Source organism: Oncorhynchus mykiss, chromosome 5 (genome assembly GCF_013265735.2).
Source record: "Oncorhynchus mykiss isolate Arlee chromosome 5, USDA_OmykA_1.1, whole genome shotgun sequence".
In the NCBI taxonomy this organism is placed as follows: domain Eukaryota; kingdom Metazoa; phylum Chordata; class Actinopteri; order Salmoniformes; family Salmonidae; genus Oncorhynchus; species Oncorhynchus mykiss.
The window spans coordinates 73,690,905-73,715,071 of record NC_048569.1 but is presented as its reverse complement, the minus strand read 5'-3'; the positions used below and the strand labels follow the sequence as shown (position 1 = coordinate 73,715,071).

General features: G+C 43.5%; 1 protein-coding gene across 11 annotated transcripts in view; it reads left to right on the top strand.

The window, feature by feature from the left end:
• palld (palladin, cytoskeletal associated protein) overlaps positions 1–23,216 on the top strand; it is a 95,739-nt gene extending 72,523 nt beyond the window's left edge. For 4 of the 11 annotated variants that reach the window (XM_036978352.1, XM_036978350.1, XM_036978357.1 and 1 more), the window contains 12 exons: positions 7,684–8,364; positions 9,663–9,804; positions 11,455–11,556; positions 12,272–12,310; positions 14,846–15,067; positions 15,464–15,613; positions 18,197–18,285; positions 18,962–19,094; positions 20,262–20,469; positions 20,665–20,830; positions 21,011–21,144; positions 21,235–23,216. In XM_036978352.1, coding sequence (XP_036834247.1) covers positions 7,684–8,364; positions 9,663–9,804; positions 11,455–11,556; positions 12,272–12,310; positions 14,846–15,067; positions 15,464–15,613; positions 18,197–18,285; positions 18,962–19,094; positions 20,262–20,469; positions 20,665–20,830; positions 21,011–21,144; positions 21,235–21,395 — 2,227 coding nt within the window. In that variant the 3' untranslated portion in view covers positions 21,396–23,216. Of the gene's footprint in view, positions 1–4,315; positions 4,390–7,683; positions 8,365–9,662; positions 9,805–11,454; positions 11,557–12,271; positions 12,311–14,845; positions 15,068–15,463; positions 15,614–18,196; positions 18,286–18,961; positions 19,095–20,261; positions 20,470–20,664; positions 20,831–21,010; positions 21,145–21,234 lie in introns of all 11 variants that reach the window. The other 7 variants (XM_036978355.1, XM_036978354.1, XM_036978359.1 and 4 more) reach the window with 6 other exon arrangements.
• Positions 23,217–24,167: the final 951 nt, after the last annotated feature.

Here is a 24,167-nt window from a genome sequence, read left to right as displayed (position 1 = left end):
AGTTGAATGTTAATTGCTGTAAATTAATAGGCTGTATGGTTTTAAGTCAATGAACATCCACCTCTTTAAAAAAACATGTTTACCCCCTTTTCTCCCCAATTCCATGGTATCCAATTGTTAGTAGTTACTATCTTGTCTCATCGTTACAACTCTGGTACAGGCTCGGGAGAGACGAAGGTCGAAAGACATGCGTCCTCCAAAACACAACCCAACCAAGCCGCACTGCTTCTTAACACAGCGCGCATCCAACCCGGAAGCTAGCCGCACCAATGTGTCAGAGGAAACACCGTGCACCTGGCAACCTGGTTAGCGTGCACTGCGCCCGCCCCGCCACAGGAGTCATTGGTGCACGATGAGACAAGGATATCCCTACCGGCCAAACCCTCCCTAACCTGGACGACGATAGGCCAATTGTGCGTCGCCCCATGGACCTCCCGGTCGCGGCCGGTTGCGACAGAGCCTGGGCTCGAACCCAGAGTCTCTGGTGACACAGCTAGCATTCAAGACTAATAGATCCGTCCTGTTCGGTTATCAATAGAGAAAGAGCTTGATTGAGAGAGATGGAATAGTTCTCTGAGTAATTTCATAGGTGGATGTTGGCGAGGCAGATCTGGTTGAAGGCTGGACCATGCAGGGTCACAGTGTCAGGGTTACGTAGTGTCAGGCTGGCCCACACCTGCTATCCTGGAGGCAGACTGATGAAGCTGAACAATTACACTGTCTGATCTTCTCACTGACAATATGATAATATATTATCTGACAAATGCTAATTCAATGGAAACATTGAAATTAAAGTAAAATGTCAGAGTTGACATACAATACAATTGGAAAGTTAGTCATATGCGGAAAGTGCGACAAATATCTCTTAATCGTGTGATTGCCCTTTAGTAAAATAAGAAAGTGGAATTGGACTGTAGTAACTGTTCTATATAAAGAAAGAACACCTTTTAAGGCAAGGAGATGATGTCAGTCAGTCATAGCCAGCCAACATCCACTCTGCCCCCCCCCCCCCCCCCCCCCCATATACTCAGGAGAATTCTAGAGACCGAAGAAAAAACACTAAGACAACTTTTTGGATATATTTGTAAATTCAAACTGGGCTCCTAGCAATGAGATTCTCCAAGATATTCTAGGCAGGCTGGAAACCATCGGGTGGGTTATTAACAGATGCAGCTACGTGGACAAACTGTTTTAAAGGCTCTCCACATGATTGAACGCACAACACAGGCCGTCCGGCAGTGAAGGAGTCTGTTGAAGAGAGAAAGACAAGGCGCTGAGGAAATGAAGCGTGTTTCCCCTCTGCTTGAGCGAGCGGGTGAGGCGAGGAGAGGCGCTTCTGCCTCATGCGCTGAGAGAACATAGCCAAAAAAGGAATGAAAACGGTACAGAGGAGTGGACGCCGAGGCTGGCTCTCTCAGCAGATGCCAAACTATTCTTGTAAAAGTGCTCTTTTGGTGGAGGCTTGAATGTCCAACATTGCTGGGATTTTTAGGAAAACACATGGTGAAAAGTGCACTGCACTTGTGCTAATTCTTATAAACTGTAACCTACAACAGCACACAGGTTATGACAGGTTGGAGTGATTATTAATTTGGGTCTGAAGTTCCACTGTTGATACACTCTTAGAAAAAAGGGTTCCAAAGGGTTCTTCGGCTGTCCCGATAGGTTCCAGGTAGAACCCTTTTTGGTTACATGCAGAACCCTCTGTGGAAAGGGTTCTCTATTTTAGATACCACTTTTTTTTTTCTAAGAGTATACTAATGATGGGAGCATGTTTATTTTACCTTTATTTAACTAGGCAAGTCAGTTAAGAACAAATTCTTATTTACAATGACAGTCTAGGAACAGTGGGTTATCTGCCCTGTTCAGGGGCAGAATGACAGATTTTTACCTTGTCAGCTCGCTCAGGGATATGATCCATCAACCTTTCGGTTACTGGCCCAACATTCTAACCACTAGGCTACCTGCCACCGTAAATGATCTGGAAGCATGTCGAATATCTGTCTTATGATGTTTTCACTGACAGAACTGACATTTTATTGTAAAATGTTCACTTGTTTAGTTCTTAACATGTTAATTATTATTCTTTATTATTCTTTATTCAGGAAAAACAAATTGAGATCAGGGTCTCATTCTCAAGGGTGTCCTGATCACAGTTATACAACAAATATGTCAAACAAAACAGCAATCAATACAATGTAAAATAAAAATACAAAATACAGTAGAAAGAGGAAGAGGAGGCTGGGGGAGGGAGTGTGGGGGTTGGACCCTCGGACAGAAAATGAAAAATAGCAGAAAAAAACTCTTCCTGATTATTCAGCATCTGGAACAGATTGTGGGAATGCAGGTCTAGTGGAGTCCTGATGACAAGGCATGTTGCTGTAGCTATAGTCTTCTACCCAGGCTTTCTGAAGGACTCACTACTAGTCACACTAAGACTGGGCCATTAACATGAAGGTCTCTGACACATTGGGGTTTTATAGCTTTCCCAAATACCCTTCTCCCCTTCTGCTACCCTGAGAAGATAACTCTTCCATTTCATGTGTGTTCTGGAGTTCCCACTCTGCAGTCCTGTTACAAGCCCCCAGTCGCAAGTAAAAGATGTCCCTGTAATTTACCCCTTCAAAGCAGGGAGTGGACATAGGATGCGTAGTTGTCACGTTGTATAAATGATTGGAGACAGGCGCAGGAATATGTAATAGGGGGTTTTAATACTCCACTAAAAGTACAACATGCCATGAAAAGGCAGGGGGACGAAGCCCAAAACAAACACGTACACAAAAACACAGGGATGTAACCCAAACAAAAGAGCGAGGTAAAACCGCTAATAAATACAAGGGACGAGACCCGCAATACACTATACATGAGACGAGACCCGTAAGAACAACACATGAGACGAGACCCGTAAGAACAATACATGAGACGAGACCCGTAAGAACAATACATGAGACGAGACCCGTAAGAACAATACATGAGACGAGACCCGTAAGAACAATACATGACACGAGACCCGTAAGAACAACACATGAGACGAGACCCGTAAGAACAATACATGACACGAGACCCGTAAGAACAACACATGAGACGAGACCCGTAAGAACAATACATGAGACGAGACCCGTAAGAACAATACATGAGACGAGACCCGTAAGAACAATACATGACACGAGACCCGTAAGAACAATACATGAGACGAGACCCGTAAGAACAACGCATGAGACGAGACCCATAAGAACAACGCATGAGACGAGACCCATAAGAACAAGTGCACAACAATACATGGGACGAGACCCGTAATAACAAGTGCACAATACATGCAGCACGAACGCCGAAACAACAAAGCACAGGTACTCACAAGACTAAAGGATATGGGAACAATAACCGACGAGACAATGGTGAATAGAGGGCACATATATACAGTTATTAAATCAGGGGAATTGGAGTCAGGTGTGCGTAATGAGACAGTTCAGTGACGCCTAGAGGTCGGTGTCGTAAACCTGTAAGACTGGTGCACGGAATGAGCAGCAGTACCGAGGGAATCCGTGACGGTCCATCAGGGGGCCGAAGTTGCGTCGGACGGGCCGAAGTTGTGACGGCGTCGGACGGGTCAGAGGTTTCTTATTGGTCTATTAACTCATCGACAGCATGGTAAATCCATGAGTCAATCTTTTCAAACAACTCTTACACTAAAAGGGCATTATCATCATGTTCACCATTTCACAGTGTTTCCATCACTGGACAGTTTATTAGGTACACCCATCTGGTACTGGGTCAGACTCCCCTTTGCCTCCAGAAAAGCCTGACATCTTCAGGCATATATTCTACAAGGTGTTGGAAACGTTTGTTGCTTAGTTGGTGTCAAGGGACCTAACGTGTGCCAGAAAACATTCCCCACACCATTACACCTCCGCCACCAGCCTGTGCTGTTGACACCAGGCAGGATGGGCCATGGACTCATGCTGTTTACACCAAATCCTGACTCTGCCATCAGCATGACGCAACATTTTCCACTCCTCAATTGTCCAGTGTTGGTGATCGTGTGCACACTGATCGTGCCGCTTCTTCTTGTTTTTAGCTGATAGGGGTGGAACCCGGTGTGGTCGTCTGCTGCAATAGCCCATCCATGACAAGGATCGACGAGTTGTGCATTCCGAGATGTCGTTCTGCACACCACTGTTGTACTATGCCACTATTTGTCTGTTTGTGCATTATTCTTTTCATTCTCCTTCAACCTCATCAATGAGCTGTTTTCTCCCATAGGACTGCCTCTGACTGGATGTTTTTTGTTTGTTCCACTGTTCTCGGTAAACCCTAGACTCTGTAGTGCGTGAAAAGCCCAGGAGGACGGCCGTTTCTGAGACACTGGATCTGGCACTCCTGGCACCTAACGTAGGTCACTCATTTTGCCCATTTCTAACATTTAATGGAACAGTAACTGAATGCCTCAATGCTTGTCTGCCTGCTTTACATAGCAAGCCACGGCAACGTGACTCATTGTCTGTAGGAACGATACATTTTCGTGAACAGGGTGGTGTACCTAATAAACTGAGAGGTGAGTTTGACTACACTTGGACTTTAAAACGGCAACAATTTCGCTACGTCCCATGGCAAAATGTGTAGAATTACAGGAAATCAGTAGGATCAGTAACCTCCTGAAAGTCTTAGTTTCCCCATCCACTGATCCCAGACCAGGCCGGGCCAGAAGTGATGATTGTACAGTGAGTAGACCGTGTAGGAGGGCTCAGTGTGTGAAATCCTCATGCAGCCATACCTCTGTGACAGAATACAATACTCCATCATTAGGACTCACCCCTGCCTGAGAACAAGATGCGACAGAGACGTGTTTGTTTTTGTTGTTTCATCACATTTCCCTTTAAGAGATGTGAGCTGCCACACCTTGTCCCTAGTACAGTACTTGTATGTCTCTCTCCCGTCTGTACCGAAATCAATTACATTATTACAATGTTATTATCACGTATTTTATGACCATGCCTAGTCTTGTCCTTGACCCCGCAGAGGTCATCACTCTGTTGAGCGTTTGTCATAATGGAAGACAACATTGGCAAAACTTCCTCACATTTCGTACTCCGGTCTCCTTTTAAAATGTTTTATTGTTTGATGTGGCTGTCGACAGGCTGGTCTTTTAAGTCTTTCTGGAGCTATCAGTCCCTGCACCCTGTGCAGTGGTTTCCTCCCCACTAATCAGCACTTTACACAACGCACACACACATACAGTGCCTTGCGAAAGTATTTGGCCCCCTTGAACTTTGCGACCTTTTGCCACATTTCAGGCTTCAAACATAAAGATATAAAACTGTATTTTTTTGTGAAGAATCAACAACAAGTGGGACACAATCATGAAGTGGAACGACATTTATTGGATATTTCAAACTTTTTTAACAAATCAAAAACTGAAAAATTGGGCGTGCAAAATTATTCAGCCCCCTTAAGTTAATACTTTGTAGCGCCACCTTTTGCTGCGATTACAGCTGTAAGTCGCTTGGGGTATGTCTCTATCAGTTTTGCACATCGAGAGACTGACATTTTTTCCCATTCCTCCTTGCAAAACAGCTCGAGCTCAGTGAGGTTGGATGGAGAGCATTTGTGAACAGCAGTTTTCAGTTCTTTCCACAGATTCTCGATTGGATTCAGGTCTGGACTTTGACTTGGCCATTCTAACACCTGGATATGTTTATTTTTGAACCATTCCATTGTAGATTTTGCTTTATGTTTTGGATCATTGTCTTGTTGGAAGACAAATCTCCGTCCCAGTCAAGTCTTTTGCAGACTCCATCAGGTTTTCTTCCAGAATGGTCCTGTATTTGGCTCCATCCATCTTCCCATCAATTTTAACCATCTTCCCTGTCCCCGCTGAAGAAAAGCAGGCCCAAACCATGATGCTGCCACCACCATGTTTGACAGTGGGGATGGTGTGTTCAGGTTGATGAGCTGTGTTGCTTTTACGCCAAACATAACGTTTTGCATTGTTGCCAAAAAGTTCAATTTTGGTTTCATCTGACCAGAGCACCTTCTTCCACATGTTTGGTGTGTCTCCCAGGTGGCTTGTGGCAAACTTTAACCGACACTTTTTATGGATATCTTTAAGAAATGGCTTTCTTCTTGCCACTCTTCCATAAAGGCCAGATTTGTGCAATATACGACTGATTGTTGTCCTATGGACAGAGTCTCCCACCTCAGCTGTAGATCTCTGCAGTTCATCCAGAGTGATCATGGGCCTCTTGGCTGCATCTCTGATCAGTCTTCTCCTTGTAAGATTTGCAGTGGTCTGATACTCCTTCCATTTCAATAGTATCACTTGCACAGTGCTCCTTGGGATGTTTAAAGCTTGGGAAATCTTTTTGTATCCAAATCCGGCTTTAAACTTCTTCACAACAGTATCTCGGACCTGCCTGGTGTGTTCCTTGTTCTTCATGATGCTCTCTGCGCTTTTAACGGACCTCTGAGACTATCACAGTGCAGGTGCATTTATACGGAGACTTGATTACACACAGGTGGATTGTATTTATCATCATTAGTCATTTAGGTCAACATTGGATCATTCAGAGATCCTCACTGAACTTCTGGAGAGAGTTTGCTGCACTGAAAGTAAAGGGGCTGAATAATTTTGCACGCCCAATTTTTCAGTTTTTGATTTGTTAAAAAAGTTTGAAATATCCAATAAATGTCGTTCCACTTCATGATTGTGTCCCACTTGTTGTTGATTCTTCACAAAAAAATACAGTTTTATATCTTTATGTTTGAAGCCTGAAATGTGGCAAAAGGTCGCAAAGTTCAAGGGGGACGAATACTTTCTCAAGGCACTGTATATACTATACACACACACATACACACACATCCGAGCTACACAGATGGTAGCTCGGATGGCTAGCTGAATTAACCACACCCCACAGTGGTCCCCCTGAACCCTTTAACCTCAGGCCTGACAAGCTATCAATTCCAGGCTGGTGAAAAAACGTAATTCCTGATCGAGGAACCCTGGACGGTCCAGTGCTGATGTCATCCCCACAACTCTGTGTGTGCTTTTCAACTACTCACAGTAACAGCCTGTAACTTTAGAGCAATGTCTCAACATGACTGGGATGCTCATTCTCTATGATTGGCAATTTAACAATCACAATTGTCTATGTAATTTGCGTAACCAGAGAGAGGCGGGGAACGGAGTATTGTGTCAGTCATGGGAAAAGGGATGACAGTCGAATGCTTTCGTAACATTTCTACAACGTGCCTGAAACCTTGTAGCAGTGTTAACTCATCCTGCCCAGCGTTTTAGTGGGGTTGAGAGGATGTAGTGTGTTAGCGGGTATGTGTCCTATGTGCTGATTGGTGACCTGGGGGAGGAAACTACTGCTGCCTGGCTCTCTGGGCATTTCTACATTTCTACTGACCCTGACACAAAGATGTGGATATACAGGAGTCTAGTAAAGTACTGTATGAATTCCATTGGTCCACACTTTATGGTATGCTTCTGGTCTACCTGTGTGTGTGTGTGTGTGTGTGTGTGTGTGTGTGTGTGTGTGTGTGTGTGTGTGTTCCTGCTTTCACTTAGCAGACAAGCTTGTTTGAACTTTGTCCATTTTGTTGAATTTTTTAAAACTGTTTGACACGATCATTCACAGTGATCCCACTGTCCAGTAGATGATGCCCTTGTGTCCATCCTTCCAGGAACGCAGAACAGTTGAAGCAGCTGCAGGATCAGATTATATTGGAACAGCAGGAAGCAGCCAATTGGATCCAACATCAGGAGCAAGAGCAGGAAGTCCCGCCTCTGCCACAGCAGCCCCCGGAAGTGCCCTCTCTGCCTTTTCCTCCTCTTCCCCCTCCTCCCTCCTTCCAGGAGCTGGAGAGCAGCGCCATGCAGACCAGTACCTTCAACTACGCCCGGCCAAAGCAGTTCATTGCTGCCCAGAGCCCTGGGGGGACTGGCCCTATGGGGGGCTATGTCACCCAGTCCTCGGGGTCCTCTGGTTCCAGCCTGCCCTCCCCCCTCTCCCCACCCACCTCACAAAAACCCTTCACCAGGGTTGTCCTGCCTCCCTTCAGTAAGGGCGGCAGCATTGAGTCTCAGTCCCCTTCCTCTCCCTCCTTCCCACCTCCACCTCCTCCCTTCCTCAGTAGCAGCATTTCATCCTTGTCAGGCCCTGCCAAAGACTTCCCTCCACCCCCTCCTCCCCCTCCTCCACCTGCCTCTTCGGCTCCCCCCTACTCCCTCGCCCACTCCAACAGCTCCTCCCCCTTCACCTCCATGCCCCAATCACCTGCTGGCTTCCTGGCCTCTGTCCTTCCAGCCACACCCACTAGCCCATCCTTCAACGCCCTGGGCCTGCCTAAAGGGAACGGGACTATGTGAGTATCTATACACTGACTGTGCACACAGTTACACTGGCTCTCTGTGGGGCAGTACCCTATATTTTCAGACCCTTTCATTCCCCAGTCAAATGGGAGTGTAATGTGTGCAGATCAGTCAGTGAGTGACAGCCTGTAGCCAGGCTGGCTCTCCCTCTCCCTCCAACCCCATCAGGACAGCCTGCCGCCTAGCAGCAGCTGGAGATTGGAGGTCTGCTGCTAGATGGAAGATGACGTGTTTACATTCTTATACAGCATGTTTACAGCACAGAGACCAGGGCTATTACAGACATACACTCAACCTCAGCTCAGAGAGCACCGTCTCCTGAGGGGTGTGTGTGTACGTGTGTGTGTGTTAGAATGTTTTGCCCATATGGAAAATATACACAATGACTTGTGCGAAGGGAGTGACAAAGTCAAAGTCAAAGAAACAGAAATGTGAAGGGTTTATGCATAGCTGAGATTTCAACTCACACTGCTGCACTCCCAAAGGGTACTGAAGGTGTTCCCATAGGAGAACCCTTTTTGGTTCCAGGTAGAAGTATTTTGGGTTCCATGTAGGACCCTCTGTGGAAATTGTTTTACATGGAACCCAAAAGGGTTCTACCTGGAACCAAAATGGGTTCTTCAAGGGTTCTCCTATGGGGACAACTGAAGAACCCTTTTCGGGTTCTAGATGGCACCTTTTGGGAATTTTCCAAAATTCAATCATATTTCTCAAGTCAAAAAAGCCCCACCATCTCAGGCCAGTCCTGACTATGAGGCGGATGCACCCAGAGTGAGCTTGGTCATGTTTATGTTTAGTTAACTGATAGAGATCTGGTGTTGTGTAGATAATCCTGACTCTGATTTGTCTGATGATGCCTGGCTGGCTGGAGAAAGCGTCCACTATACTCTGCTGTCAAACACACTCTCCTTCTACAGGGCCATTCCACCCCCCCCCCCCCCCCCCCCCCCCTTATCATCAAGCCCTTTCCTCTGACTGTTTTTCCCCTCACCATGGCATTCCTGCAGCAGGGGAGAGAGATAAGAGGACCCTGTGTAGAATGCTTGAGTTGGACAGATAAGAGAGAGAGAGAGAGAGAGAGAGAGAGGGAACGAGAGAGGAGAAGGAGAAGGGGCTTATTCTGACTATCACAGCTTCAAATAAATCACAGTCAGTCCAACACACACACAAACAACAGATTATATATCATGATCTACTGTAGAACGACACAGCAGCCGCTATTGAGTAAAGTGGGTTTAAAGGTCTGGGATGCCATGTTCTAATCTCCTGGTCTGTTGTTGTGTTCTGTCAGCAGTGCTTTTCCCCGGAAGCAGTCCAGAGGAACCCCACGCCTGGCCTCAGACTCTGATATCCAGGGAACCAAGGATGCTGTCATTCAGGACCTGGAGAGGAAGCTACGATTCAAGGAGGAGCGCATGAGCAACGGACAACAGGTGTGTGTGTGTTACTGATTGCCTTCACAACACTGTAGATGACTGTGTGTTTGTAGGTAACTAGGGAATGAAGCTGTTTTGTAACATTCATTAATACAATAACTCCATCAAGTCAAATGTCAATCCTATTTCATTTCCAACCATTCAATCATACTACATAGCGTAACTATGCCACAGATATGATCACAGACATACATACTACATAGCGTAACTATACCACAGACATACATACTACATAGTGTAACTATACCACAGATATGACCACGGACATACATACTACATAGCATAACTATACCACAGACATACATACTACATAGCATAACTATACCACAGATATGACCACAGACATACATGCTACATAGCGTAACTATACTACAGATATGATCACAGACATACATACTACATAGCATAACTATACCACAGACATACATACTACATAGCGTAACTATACCACAGACATACATACTACATAGTGTAACTATACTACAGACATACACACTACATAGCATAACTATACTACAGACATACAGTACATACTACATAGCGTAACTATACTACAGATATGATCACAGACATACATACTACATAGCATAACTATACTACATACATACTACATAGCGTAACTATACTACAGATATGACCACAGACATACATACTACGTAGCATAACTATACTACAGATATGACCACAGACATACATACTGCGTAGCATAACTATACTACAGATATGACCACAGACATACATACTACGTAGCATAACTATACCACAGACATACATACTACGTAGCATAACTATACTACAGATATGACCACAGACATACATACTACGTAGCATAACTATACCACAGACATACATACTACGTAGCATAACTATACCACAGATATGACCACAGACATACATACTACGTAGCATAACTATACCACAGACATACATACTACGTAGCATAACTATACCACAGATATGACCACAGACATACATACTACGTAGCATAACTATACCACAGACATACATACTACGTAGCATAACTATACTACAGACATGACCACAGACATACATACTACGTAGCATAACTATACCACAGACATACATACTACGTAGCATAACTATACCACAGATATGACCACAGACATACATACTACGTAGCATAACTATACCACAGACATACATACTACGTAGCATAACTATACCACAGACATACATACTACGTAGCATAACTATACCACAGATATGACCACAGACATACATACTACGTAGCATAACTATACCACAGACATACATACTACGTAGCATAACTATACTACAGATATGACCACAGACATACATACTACGTAGCATAACTATACCACAGACATACATACTACGTAGCATAACTATACTACAGATATGACCACAGACATACATACTGCGTAGCATAACTATACCACAGACATACATACTACGTAGCATAACTATACTACAGATATGACCACAGACAAGCAGCTTTTTTGAGTCCAACATTTTTTTTCTCCATGTCATCCATTTCATAGTGTTAATAGTTTCATTAACAACCATTTATCTCCAGAAGACCATGTCTTAATATTTGTAATGAGTGTGTGTTGCTGTTGCGACTGACACACTAACCCCAGCTGACCCATTAATCGGTGCTTTCAGAGGTTAACCTATGAGGAGAAGATGGCTCGCAGGCTGCTGGGGGCAGACAACGCAGCCACAGTACTAAACACACAGCAGCAGGATGAGGAGCCAGTTACACAGGTACGCTGCTGCTACTGCAGGCACACCAAGGAAGACCATCTGTGTGCTACACCTTAGCTCACTGTATTATTGCATGTGTATGGCCCATATTCAGCTACACATTCAGTCATAGTTTGCAGTCACACACCAATGTGATGAAGTATAAAATATAGGCTATAACTGGAAATATTAACTTACAAATTTAGTCTTAAAGATTTACTAAACACAAAACCTCAGTATAGAACACACACAGATTTGTTTCATTGACTAAAGCCAAGTCTCACTGCAAAGTACACAGACTCTAGAAGTGAGCTGCACAGGGTTTGACCTCTCATAGCTGCAGACAGTGGCGGTGGTCTTTAGGTCAGGCTGTTCTAGGCTGCTATCCTGTAATGATGTTGGGCTCTGGCTGCCTGGAGGCCCATGGGACTGAACCTGGTTCCCTGTCTGATAGATTTGTCTGGCCACCACTCTGCCTGGGGCTGTGAGTTTACCTGAGAATAAAAGCCACAATTGCACGTTCCAATTCAGAGCAAATTATATGGAAATGTGTGTGTTTTGTGGAAATGGTGGTTACAGTCATAATGTTAATATATTGTATAAGACTGATCGTGCTGTTACACTCTTTAGTGTGAATGCAGGTAATTATACACATGTTTTGGTGTGCGGTTGGACCTCAGGACATGACATCATACAGTAACACAGAGACCACACCTCTGTTCTTTTCTCTTCACAGGATTCCAGTTCCTCTGACATAGAATCTGTCCCTCAAAAGGTTATTCAAGCCTCTTTCTCTCCTTCCTTCTCTTCGCTCGTTTTCTGACTCACTGTGTGTGGTCACTCCCCAATCTTAAGCCGTTCAACAAAGCCACACTGATAATAATGATATTAGATGTGTTCACACACCCTCTGACTGTAGCAGGATCCGACCTTGAAACCTGGGAATGAACTGATAAGGATAACTTATTTTTGCTCAAAAGTTGGGGGTCACTTAGAAATGTCCTTGTTTTTGAAAGAAAAGCAAGCTCTTTGTCCATTAAAACAACATAAAATTGATCAGAAATAGTGTAAACATTGTTAATGTTGTAAATGACTATTTTTTTAAATGGAATATCTACATAGGCCCATTATCAGCAACCATCACTCCTGTGTTCCAATGGCACGTTTGTTAGCTAATCCAAGATTATCATTTTAAAAGGCTAATTGATCATTAGAAAACACTTTTGCACTTATGTTAACATAACTGAAAACTGTTGTCCTGATTAAAGAAGCAATAAAACTGTCCTGGCCTTCTAGGCAGAGTTGCAAAGAAAAAGTAATATCTCAGACTGGCCAATAAAAAGAAAAGATCAAGATGGGTAAAAGAACGCAGACACTGGACAGAGGAACTCTGCCTAGAAGGCCAGCATCCCGGAGTCGCCTCTTCACTGCTGACATTGAGACTGGTGTTTTGCGGGTATTATTTAATGAAGCTGCCAGTTGAGGACTTGTGAGGCCTCTGTTTCTCAAACTAGACACTAATGTACTTGCCCTCTTGCTCAGTTTTGCACAGGGGCCTCCCACCTCTCTATTCTGGTCAGAGCCAGTTTGCGCTGTTCTGTGACGGGAGTAGTAAGTTGTACGAGATCTTCAGTTTCTTGGCAATTTCTCACATGGAATAGCCTTAATTTCTCAGAACAAGAATAGACTGACGAGTTTCAGAAGAAAGGTCTTTGTTTCTGGCCATTTTGAGCCTGTAATCGAACCCACAAATGAGGATGCTCCAGATACTCAACTAGTCTAAAGAAGGACAGTTTTATTGCTTCTTTAATCAGGACAACAGTTTTCAGATGCGCTAACATAATTGCGAAAGGGTTTTCTAATCATCAATTAACCTTTTAAAATGATAAACTTGGATTAGCTAACACAACGTGCCATTGGAACACAGGAGTGATGGTTGCTGATAATGGGCCTCTGTATGCTTATGTAGATTTTCCACAAAAAAATCTGCCGTTTCCAGCTACAATAGTCACTTACAACATTAACAATGTCTACACTGTATTTCTGATCCATTTGATGTTATTTTAATGGACACAAAAATATGCTTTTCTTTCAAAAACAAGGACATTTAAGTGACCCCAAACTTTAGAAAAGTAGTGTACATACATTTGACAAAAAGCTGATTTAAGCAGGTTCATTCATGGTTCTGTTATGGTCGTTGTGGTGGTTACAGAGCCTTTGACCAGCTGTAGTCTTCAGCCAGTGCTGACTGTACCCAATTACTGACCAATGCTCTTCCTGAAAAAGCGAGTAAGCATGTCCAAGGCTTTGTCACTGTACATGTCTGGCACGTTTAAAGGTCCAATGCAGCGTTTAAAAACATCTAAATATCAAGTTATTTCTGGGGAACAATTCAGTACCTTATTGTGATTTTCTATTAACATTGTACAAAATGAATTAAAATAGAAACAAAAATGGCTTCTTAGTAAAGACTGAAAACTAGCTGTTATTGGAAGAGAGGTTTGGAACCCTATTTCTTATTGGTCTATTTATTAACTATAACAGTATTATTCCAACCTCAGTGTGGAAATGTAAATAAAACAAGAAATTCAAATGCACTGGGACTTTAATGTACATGTTGATTCATTTAGTGTTTGTTAATTGGTCACTTTTGATATGTTAATCAAATATCGGAGCATGCATGAGTTTGTTCCCAACACCACCCTGACATAAGATACTAATATGAACATGGTTCACTGTCATTATAACTATGAGATGAACCTGTTGCTGTGTGTGTGTGTGTGTGTTACGTGTCCTATATATCTCGTTTGTGTACGTGCATGAGCGAGTGAACGAAAAACTGAGAAAACAATAACAAGCAATTAAGGGCGGGAGAGAGAGAGAGAGAGACGAAGAGAGAGAGAGAGAGACTCCTGCAGCTGTGTCTTGGGCATGTAATTATCTGTCAGTCAATTCACACTACTCTCCAGATGTTGCTTCTGCCTCGACAGCCCGAGCCAGGATGGTGAGAGATTGAGACAGCAAGAGGAATAGACAGAAAGAGGGGAGGAATAGAGATATAGTTGAGGGAATAGGGAGAAACTGGGTATATGTGAGAAAAAGGAATTGTTGTGCTTGAATGAATGAATGAATAAATCAATGAATTCATGCATGAGTGACACAAAATGCTCGTGGCGGAGTGTGCTTCTTGTTCATCAGTTCTTTCTGTGATCCAGTTCCTCTGATTTCCGTCTCTTCCTGTAGTTGTGTTGATGCTCTTTGAGCTCCATCACCCAGCATTAACCCTGCTTCCTCTCTGTGTGCTCTGCAGGAGTACAAGGTGTCCAGCTTTGAGCAACGCCTGATCAGTGAGATCGAGTTCCGTCTGGAGCGCTCTCCAGTGGAGGAGTCTGACGACGATGTGCAGCATGACGAGGATGCCACCGGCACCGGGGTGGTGCCCTTCTTCGACAGCAAGCTCAAACACTACAAGGTGTTCGAGGGCATGCCCGTCACCTTCTCCTGCAAGGTCATTGGAGACCCCAAGCCAAAGGTCAGAGGTCACACTGATCAGCCGTTCTTAATGTCACTTTATTCAGGGTGTATTGTTATATGGTGTAAATGTTTAATGTACCAACATACAGTATTGTTCTGTGAATTGGGAGTTGAGGATGTGTAGTGTTGTTAGTAGTAGGTTGAGGTACATGTATAGTGATTTGCTATAAGGGCCAGGCTTGGTGTACTAACATCTGAGTCCACCATTGCCTATCCCTAGCTCATAGGGCTTCTGTCATGACTGGGTGATGACAGGCATCAGATGAACGGAAGAGAGAGAAAAAGAGAGGGCCGATAGAGGGGGGATTGCAGTATAATATAATAATATACTCTCTTTCTCTCTGCTCCTATAGGTCATTGTGTAACTCTGTGTTGTCTATCCTGTCCACTATAGATCTACTGGTTTAAGGATGGGAAGCAGATCTCTAAGAGGAGTGAACACTACAGGATCAGCCGTGACGCTGACGGGACCTGCAACCTCCACACAGCCGCCGCCTCATTGGACGATGACGGCAACTACACCATTATGGCTGGTAACCCTGAGGTGAGAACACCTGACCCACCCAACACACACAGGACCTGACTGACTCATATCCCATATAGAAAACCCTGCACACACATTCACACCAAACTGCTGTACACAGGGGACATACTGTATCTATGAACACACATTATCAGGACCAGTCAGTGGTGCTGGTACTGTTAGCAGTCATTAGTTCCATAATAATGGAGCCGCAGAGAAGAAAAGGGTCTCCAGCCAGCTGGGGAAGCGGGCGTCGGGTGAGACATGAAATCACTAAAGCCTTCATGAGGGTCGAGAGTTCACGTACCGCTGCCTTTCCAACAGACTGGCCAACTTTAACACACTGTTCTTCTCTGTACTTCCTCTCTGACATGGGTTTTAGTTGAGTATGACCAGTCATAAACGTCAAGCAAACGTCTCTCTATATCGCCCTCTCACTCCCTCTCTCAATTAATTCAATTCATGGGAAACATTGCCAAAGCAAGTGAAGTAGATAATAAACAAAAGTGAAATAAACTAAAATTATCAGTAAACATTACACTCACAAAAGTTTCAAAAGAATAAAGACATTTCAAATGTCATATGTGCAAATTGTTAAAGTACAAAAGGGAAAATAAATATGTTTCTCTAATATGGTCTTACATTTGGCAGGAGGTTAGGAAGTGCAGCTCAGTTTCCATCTAATTTTGTGGGCAGTGTACATATAGCCTGTCTTCTCTTGAGAGCCATGTCTGCCTACGGCGGCCTTTCTCAATGGCAAGGCTATGCTCACAGAGTCTGTACATAGTCAAAGCTTTCCTTAAGTTTGGGTCAGTACCAGTGGTCAGGTATTCTGCCACTGTGTACTCTGTTTAGAGCCAAATAGCATTCTAGTTTGCTCTGTTTTTTTTGTTCTTTCCAGTGTGTCAAGTAATTATCTTTTTGTTTTCTCATGATTTGGTTGGGTCTAATTCTGTTGCTGTCCTGGGGCTCTGTGGGGTGTGTTTGTGTTGTGAACAGAGCCCCAGGACCAGCTTGCTTAGGGGACTCTTCTCCAGGTTCATCTCTCTGTAGGTGATGGCTTTCTTATGGAAGGTTTGGGAATCGCTTCGGTGGTTGTAGAATTTAACGGCTCTTTTCTGGATTCTGATCATTAGCGGGTATCGGCTTCATTCTGCTCTGTATGCATCATTTGGTGTTTTTCGTTGTACACGGAGGATATTTTTGCAGAATCTATTTGTCTCAATTTGGTGTTTGCCAAGAGTGTGCAAAGCTGTCAAAGGCAAAGGGTGGCTATTTGAAGAATCACAAATATAAAATATATTTAGACTTGTTTAACACTTTTTTTGGTTACTACATGATTCCATTTGTGTTATTTCAAAGCTTTGATGTATTCACTATTATTCTAAAATGTAGAAAAGTCCAAATAAAGATAAAACCCGTGATTCACCTTAGACAGCGTGGGCTCAGATTTTCTGGATCACTTTTTGTTTGGATAGGTTTCTCAATTTCTTTCTTAGGTTTTTGCATTCTTCATCAAACCATTTGTCCTTGTTACTTTTCTTCGGTTTTCTGTTTGACATTTATAGATTTGATAGGGAAGCTGAGATGTCAAATATACTCTTTAGGTTTTTTGCTTCCAAGTTTACGCCTTCACTATTACAGTGAAATGTTTTCTCCAGGAAGTTGTCTAAAAGGGATTGAATTTGTTGTTGCATAATTGTATTTGGTAGGTTTCCACACTACTTTCCTTCCATCTATAGCATTTCTTAATATTATTCTTTGGCTTTGATGCCTCATTATTGAGTATTGCTCTGTTCAAGTGGACAGTGATTTTGCTGTGATCTGATAGGGGTGTCAGTGGGCTGACTGTGAACGCTCTGAGAGACTCTGGGTTGAGGTCAGTGATAAAGTAGTCTACAATACTACTGCCAAGAGATGAGCTATAGGTGTACCTACCGTAGGAGTCCCCTCGAAGCCTACCATTGACTATGTACATACCCAGTGTGTGACAGAGCTGCAGGAGTTGTGACCTGTCTTTGTTGGTTATGTTGTCGTAGTTGTGCCTAGGGGGGGCATATGGGGGAGGGAATACTGTCACCCCCAGGTAGGTGTTTGTCCCCGTGTGCTGAGGGTGTTAGGTTCTGGAAATGATTCATTTCCCCCTATAGGATGGAGAAGCTGTCTTCATTAAAGTATGGGAATTCTAGTGGAGGGTTATAGGTAGCACACAGGATGACATTTTTCTCTGTTGAAATAATTTCCTTTTGAATAGCCAAATGTAAAATTGTCTTGTTTTAATTTAATAGAGTGAGTTAGGTCTGCTCTACCAAATTTGCCGCTGGTCTGGGCGGGGTGTCCAGGTGGTCTGGGCGGGGTGTCTGTTGAGCTGTTGCTCCTGTGTGAGGTGTTGGGGCTGCGGTTGAGGGTGGTGCCCTTTAGGGTCCAGACGAAGGTGGGCAGACCTGGTCTTAAAGGCTGTTCAAGTCCAGGGTGGAGTGGTGGTTCAGGTAGACATTTGGTTTTGAGGCACAGTCATGGGAAATACTTGTTTACCTGCTGTATGTTAGCAGGGTGGAAGTATTTTTGTGGTAGCAGGGTGGAGATAACCTCTCTCTCTCTCAGGGGAGGGTGAGCTGTACTGGAAGGATGATGGTCCAGGCAGTGAACCAGAGGGGGAGGAGCCAGCGCTCTGCACCTGGACACATCCGCAGGTAAGGCCACAATGACTGACAGGCACGATGGCTGTCAGTCATTTTGCCTGACAGACACAGGGAGAAGAAGGACAAACGAACACTGTTGGCTATTATTCATAATTAATAATGGGCTTTAGAAATGTGTTGGCAGGGTTCTTGCTGGCTATTATTTGCTTCTGGACTGCCTTAATGCATCAGTACTGTGCAAGTACAGACTCACACTCATTCACAATAAGTGGTCAATACACCAGGTGTATGAACATCCGTCCTAAGATACCGCTATTATAAACTATTAAAAGAGTTATGGGCATATACAGGGTTTACAGTACACTTCTGTTGATATTAGAGTATTAAATCAAACTTTTTGTGTTGACGTTTTTATATTCGTTGAATAGTGTAGTGTGGGTGGGTGGAAACACCTGTTGGTTCTTGATCTGTGCAATGATTTTTCAATAAAATATCTCTCCCAAATATATTAACTGTCAAACACACACACACACACACAACAATCCAATAACCTGATATGATCCACTCCCAGATAAGGCTTTCATATCCGGTCTGCCTGAGTGAAGCTTTTTAAGATATCCATCAGTGCCTCCCTCCCTCTTCATCTCTCTCCTTTTTACCCTTTATCTTCCCTCTGCTCTGCTCTTTATTTTCTGCTCTCCCTCTCTTCCCCCCTCTCTCGCCTCAGACCTAGGTCTCGGTCCAGAGACAGTGGTGATGAGAACGAGAACATCCAGGAGCGTCACTTCCGCCCCCACTTCCTGCAGGCGCCTGGTGACCTCATCGTCCAGGAGGGTAGGCTCTGCCGGATGGACTGCAAGGTGAGACCACGGCCCCTGAACACAGCCCTTCTTGACCTCAAACTACAGCTACACCTTTAGGATTCTACCATTGTTGGCCTGTTGGTTAGGGAAGAGTGTGAGGCTTTTAATTACTGGAAGCATTACAGATTCTAAGAATTCAAAAAAGGAACATTCCAACTTTCCAAAATGAACCCTGGTGTTGAGCACATAGTAAATCGGAGGAAAGGAGTGCAGATCCACCCTCAAATTCTCTCTGTGTCAGTGATGAGTGTCTGTGGGCCTGAGAAAGGCATCCTCCCTATGCATTCCATATACTGGAGAAGAAATAATTGTGGCTATATATTTAATCTCCTCTTCCATGATGAATGTCTCAGAGCGAGTGAGGAGAGGAAATGCTAGTGTCATTTTGCTAGGATTAAGAGGATTCTCTCACTCTTTCTGCCATTATTTCTCCCTCCACACTCTCCCTCCCTCTGTTTTCTCTTTTTCTGTGCCTTCCCTTTTCTCTGTTTCTACCTCGGTCACTAATCGTTCCTCTGCAGCCTGCGGCAGTCAGACAATTAGAAAACTGTTACAAAACTATAATAAAACCTAACAGCACCATACACGGAATTCACACGCTATAACAACTCTCTTTTTATACAAAAAATAAACAGAGTGAGTCGTCAATGATATTTACTTCGAAATTATTTGTAGTTTTCAAACTTTCCATGCCCAAAATGGACTACAGGAAGTGTACTACATGAATGTTCAACAACAAATTACTTAATTCTACTTCTAGCACTTAATAAACTCAAGGCCGGATACATACACATGCACATACACAAACACGCACACATAGGTGGGCTCTACCGTGCACAACTGAAGGAGGGGCAGGTGTAGGGTTTCTCTGGCATGCAGCGGGTGCTGAAAAGAGAGGCAGGTCCTTTCACAGGCCAGGCAGTTCCCATGAGAAAACATGCATGCGACCGGGAGACTCCAGACAAACGACAATAAAACACTGTTGATCTCACACTGCAGACAGAGACACACCATAATACCGTACTCACAATGCAAATAAATACCAGCACATTTACCCTGCAAATAAACACTGTCATGCTCCAGCTCCAGATTCAAAACATTACATTGTATAAATAAACACAATGTGATGAATGAGTTAGAGTGTTTGTTGTGTTCCCCCTTTAGGTGAGTGGCTTGCCCACACCAGACCTGATCTGGCAGCTGAATGGTGAGACCATCCGCCCTGACTCCGCCCACAAGATGCTGGTGAGGGAGAATGGCGTCCACTCGCTGGTCATCGAGCCCGTGTCCAGCCGTGATGCAGGCATCTACACCTGCATTGCCAGCAACCGCGCTGGACAGAACTCCTTCAACCTGGAACTCATTGTAGCAGGTAGACACCCATACAGTACATATGTGTATAGGCATAGACAGATGAACAGCATTGAAACATTGTCACAATATTTCAGATGTCTTCTCAGATATAAAAGACACTTTGTCTACTTTTAGTTGTTGATTCAAATAATGTAGTACTAATCACAATGCATCATAGTTTGATATGATTAACCTTCGTCTCTCTCGTCTCCAGCCAAAGAGATGCACAAGGCCCCTTCGTTCATCGAGAAGCTACAGAACACTGGTGTTGCCGAGGGTTACCCGGTGCGTCTGGAGTGCCGTGTGTCGGCTGTTCCCTACCCACAGATCTTTTGGAAGAAAGAGAATGAGTCTTTCACGCACAACACAGACAGGATAAGGTAAGACAGCACTACCACTCACCGTCTATGGCTTGTATTACATAAAACCAATAGAATACCAATATCATTGGTAAGCAGCCTCTCTAAACTGGAGATGCTTAAAGATAAAGATATTGATGATCTGACAACATTCGGTGAAACTCGGTCCTAAGGGTGTGTGTTGAATAATTTTTTTCCCAGCATGCACCAGGACAACTGTGGCTATCTGTGTATGATCATCCAACCAGCAATGAAGGAGGACGCTGGCTGGTACACCGTGTCTGCCAAGAACGAGGCTGGCATTGTGTCCAGCACTGCACGACTCGACGTCCACAGTAAGTCCCCCAGACAAACACACAGGACCAAATGTAAACTGCAAAAAAATCTATATCCATATATACTCCTTCCCTCTTTCCTCTCCTCAGCTCAGTGGCAGCAGCCCAACACTCCCAAGCCTAAGAAGGTGCGTCCGTCGACGAGTCGCTATGCAGCGCTGACAGAGAGAGGACTGGACGTGAAGGCAGCCTTCTTCCCCGACTCCAGCCCCCTGCAGCCGGGAGGCCTGGTGGAGAGTGATGACCTGTAGAGACCAACGGGGGCACCACATGCCCAAACAAGTCCCTAATGTAATGCCTTAAAACTAACCCCTGACCCCAGTACCAGCCCTGTTCCGCCCCGTTCTCCCCAGACATAGGGGTAAATGTAACCCCCTCCATCCGAGGTGTTGTACAACAAGGCCACAGATACCTTTCTGGAAGATGGATGACGGGCAATGTGACACCCCGTAATATATGTGTCAATTAAACATGGATCCCAATTTAGGATCAGATGTTTCCATTTTGTCAACCATTAAAGCAGAGGAATCTACCCTGAGCGGCCATTGAAGTTTATTTTCGATTGTAAAACTGCCATTACCACACAAAAGTGTGTTCACCTCTGAAATGTCTGAGATATCGCACATGATCTCTCTGTAACAATTATGATTAAAGGTTTAAAGTTCAAGTTGAAAGTAGCATTATTATGCATGTTACAATGTTGCCATTTGTAACGCTGTATCTAAATGGATGACGTTTTATGAAAGACTCCCTCAACAAAGGCACCAAATTGTAGGGGCAGAGATATTTAGAAACGGGACAGACTTTGGATCTGCAATGGAAAGTCCAAAGCATGGGAGCAGCACATCATGTTTCCCAGAAGAGACCCCAAAACAAAGTTATTATTTTATATGGGTATCACAGCATAGTCTGGGTAACATAGCACAATATGGATATCAGCAGTGTCTATTTTTTTTTTGTTACAAGTAGCACAATACCCTAGATATCAGCATGGTTCAACATTTATCATAATTACCATAGATATTGCACAAGGCCGGGCCTTACTTACTTTTCGCTTCTGTTTTTTTGTCAGGTCAAATGACCTTGGAAGTTAAAACTGTTTAGTAACTTTAGATGAGTTGTGAAAAAGAGAATGTTGGCTGAATGATGCAGACACTGTTGAGAGCTTTGTGTTACCATAGTAACTTCAGTGATTGATGGAAAGAGAGGTCCGTGACATGCTAGGAGGTACTGGCATGTGAAGGTTGACTATAACAGGGACGGGATGAGGGGTTATCCTGGGCTAGGAGGCCCACAAGATCTGTCTCAGCCCAGTGTCAACAGTCACTTCAACGCTTGTGAACTGTGTGATACGTGAGTGGGAGACATCAAGAACAGACAAAAGCAAGTTTTTCAGAATGGAATTCAGTGTGAGAAGATGACAAAGCAATGGATTATGTTGATGATGATGAAATGATGAAGAAAATGACCGTTATGACAGATTCTGGAGATCATTTATTTCCTTTGATGTTTCAGTTTAAAATCTTCACAAACACATGAGACAGTCCTAAAAATGGCTTCAGTGGATTGATCACACACTACAGATGGTCTGCTTTATTTTTGTATGAAAAAAAAAAACTCTGTATTTACTTTCCCAAGAAACTTGACATAAATGATGTATCTTCTCTAATGTTCAATGACAAAACATAATCCTGACTGTATTAAAATATCACACTTTTTAAAACTATATTGCCTTAAAAGATCACTTGGGCCTATTTCAATCACTATCTGTCCATATTTTTCTGAGGCACTTATGACAAGTATTTTTGACAATTATAAACTGTTTAGAAGGGAGAATATATGCACAGAATTGTATTGAAATGAGTAATTATATATTTTCTTTCACTACTGTATCACCAAATGGGCATATCTGGCTGTATCTGTTCAGATCATGTTGTTTCATCCTGCCATGACTGGTCACACAAACATATAGGACACCTTTTTGATTTATATGCCAATCTGTGCCTGTATATGGAATGTTCTCCTGATATCATGTTAGTTTATGAAAGATAATAAAAAAATCAAAGTCTGGAGTTACCGTGTTTATGTTGAGTAAGGAGACCCTGGACAAATCAATTCCACACCAATGTACTCAGCAGCCATATTATCCATCACAGGGAAAATTCCATTCTTTATTGAAGAATCTTATTGGATTATATTTTACCTTGATCTCAGGTTTAAATTGTCTCCACCTTGATCTTAGGTTAAATAACACAATGATTACAGCTCACATGGCAGACAGCAGCTGAGCGCAGATGCACCAGATCCATGAAGGCTTCTAATGGCATGTAAATGTATGTGACTGGTGAGTACCAGCTGGGTGAGGGGACTAGCACTCTCCAGTGAGACACAATGTTTATCCACTGGAGGAAATAACAGATGATACCATTTCAAATCTCTGCAATACTATATTGTACTGTCTTTAGTCATCCTATTTAGCTAGGCTAGTTTGCCAAAGTATGCTGCAGAGCTGTCTGACGAAATCATTTTACTAGTTCTTCAAAGTAGATAAGGCCTACTTTCACAAACAGCCTCTATCAACCTCGACGTTGTGCACATTCCTCTCTCATGCGGTCTGTGTGCATCTAACCTAACGTATAGTAGGCGTAAAAGTGTACGCGTCTCTGACCTGAGCCGGTAAGAACAGGTGAAATGGATTATGGTCATTGTAGTTAATTACCACATTTCTGCGGTGAACTACGTTCAATATTTGCTTAATGAAACCTACAACTCCATTCACCCCGGCCTCCTACATAGCTCTTGACTTCTCTAGCGAATGATTTGGTTTCTCTCTAGAGAAACGGCGCGTTGGCTCACAAAAAAAGAACTAAATGAAATTAAAGTAATTCTGCTCAGCACTAATTTCCTCACATTCAAAGGCAAGGTGAATCAGAATTAAAAAGTACACTCCAAAATCAGTTAAAAAGACATGAGCTTGAGTAGACGAAAAGCAGATATTAAAAATCTGATTAAAAGCAGATATT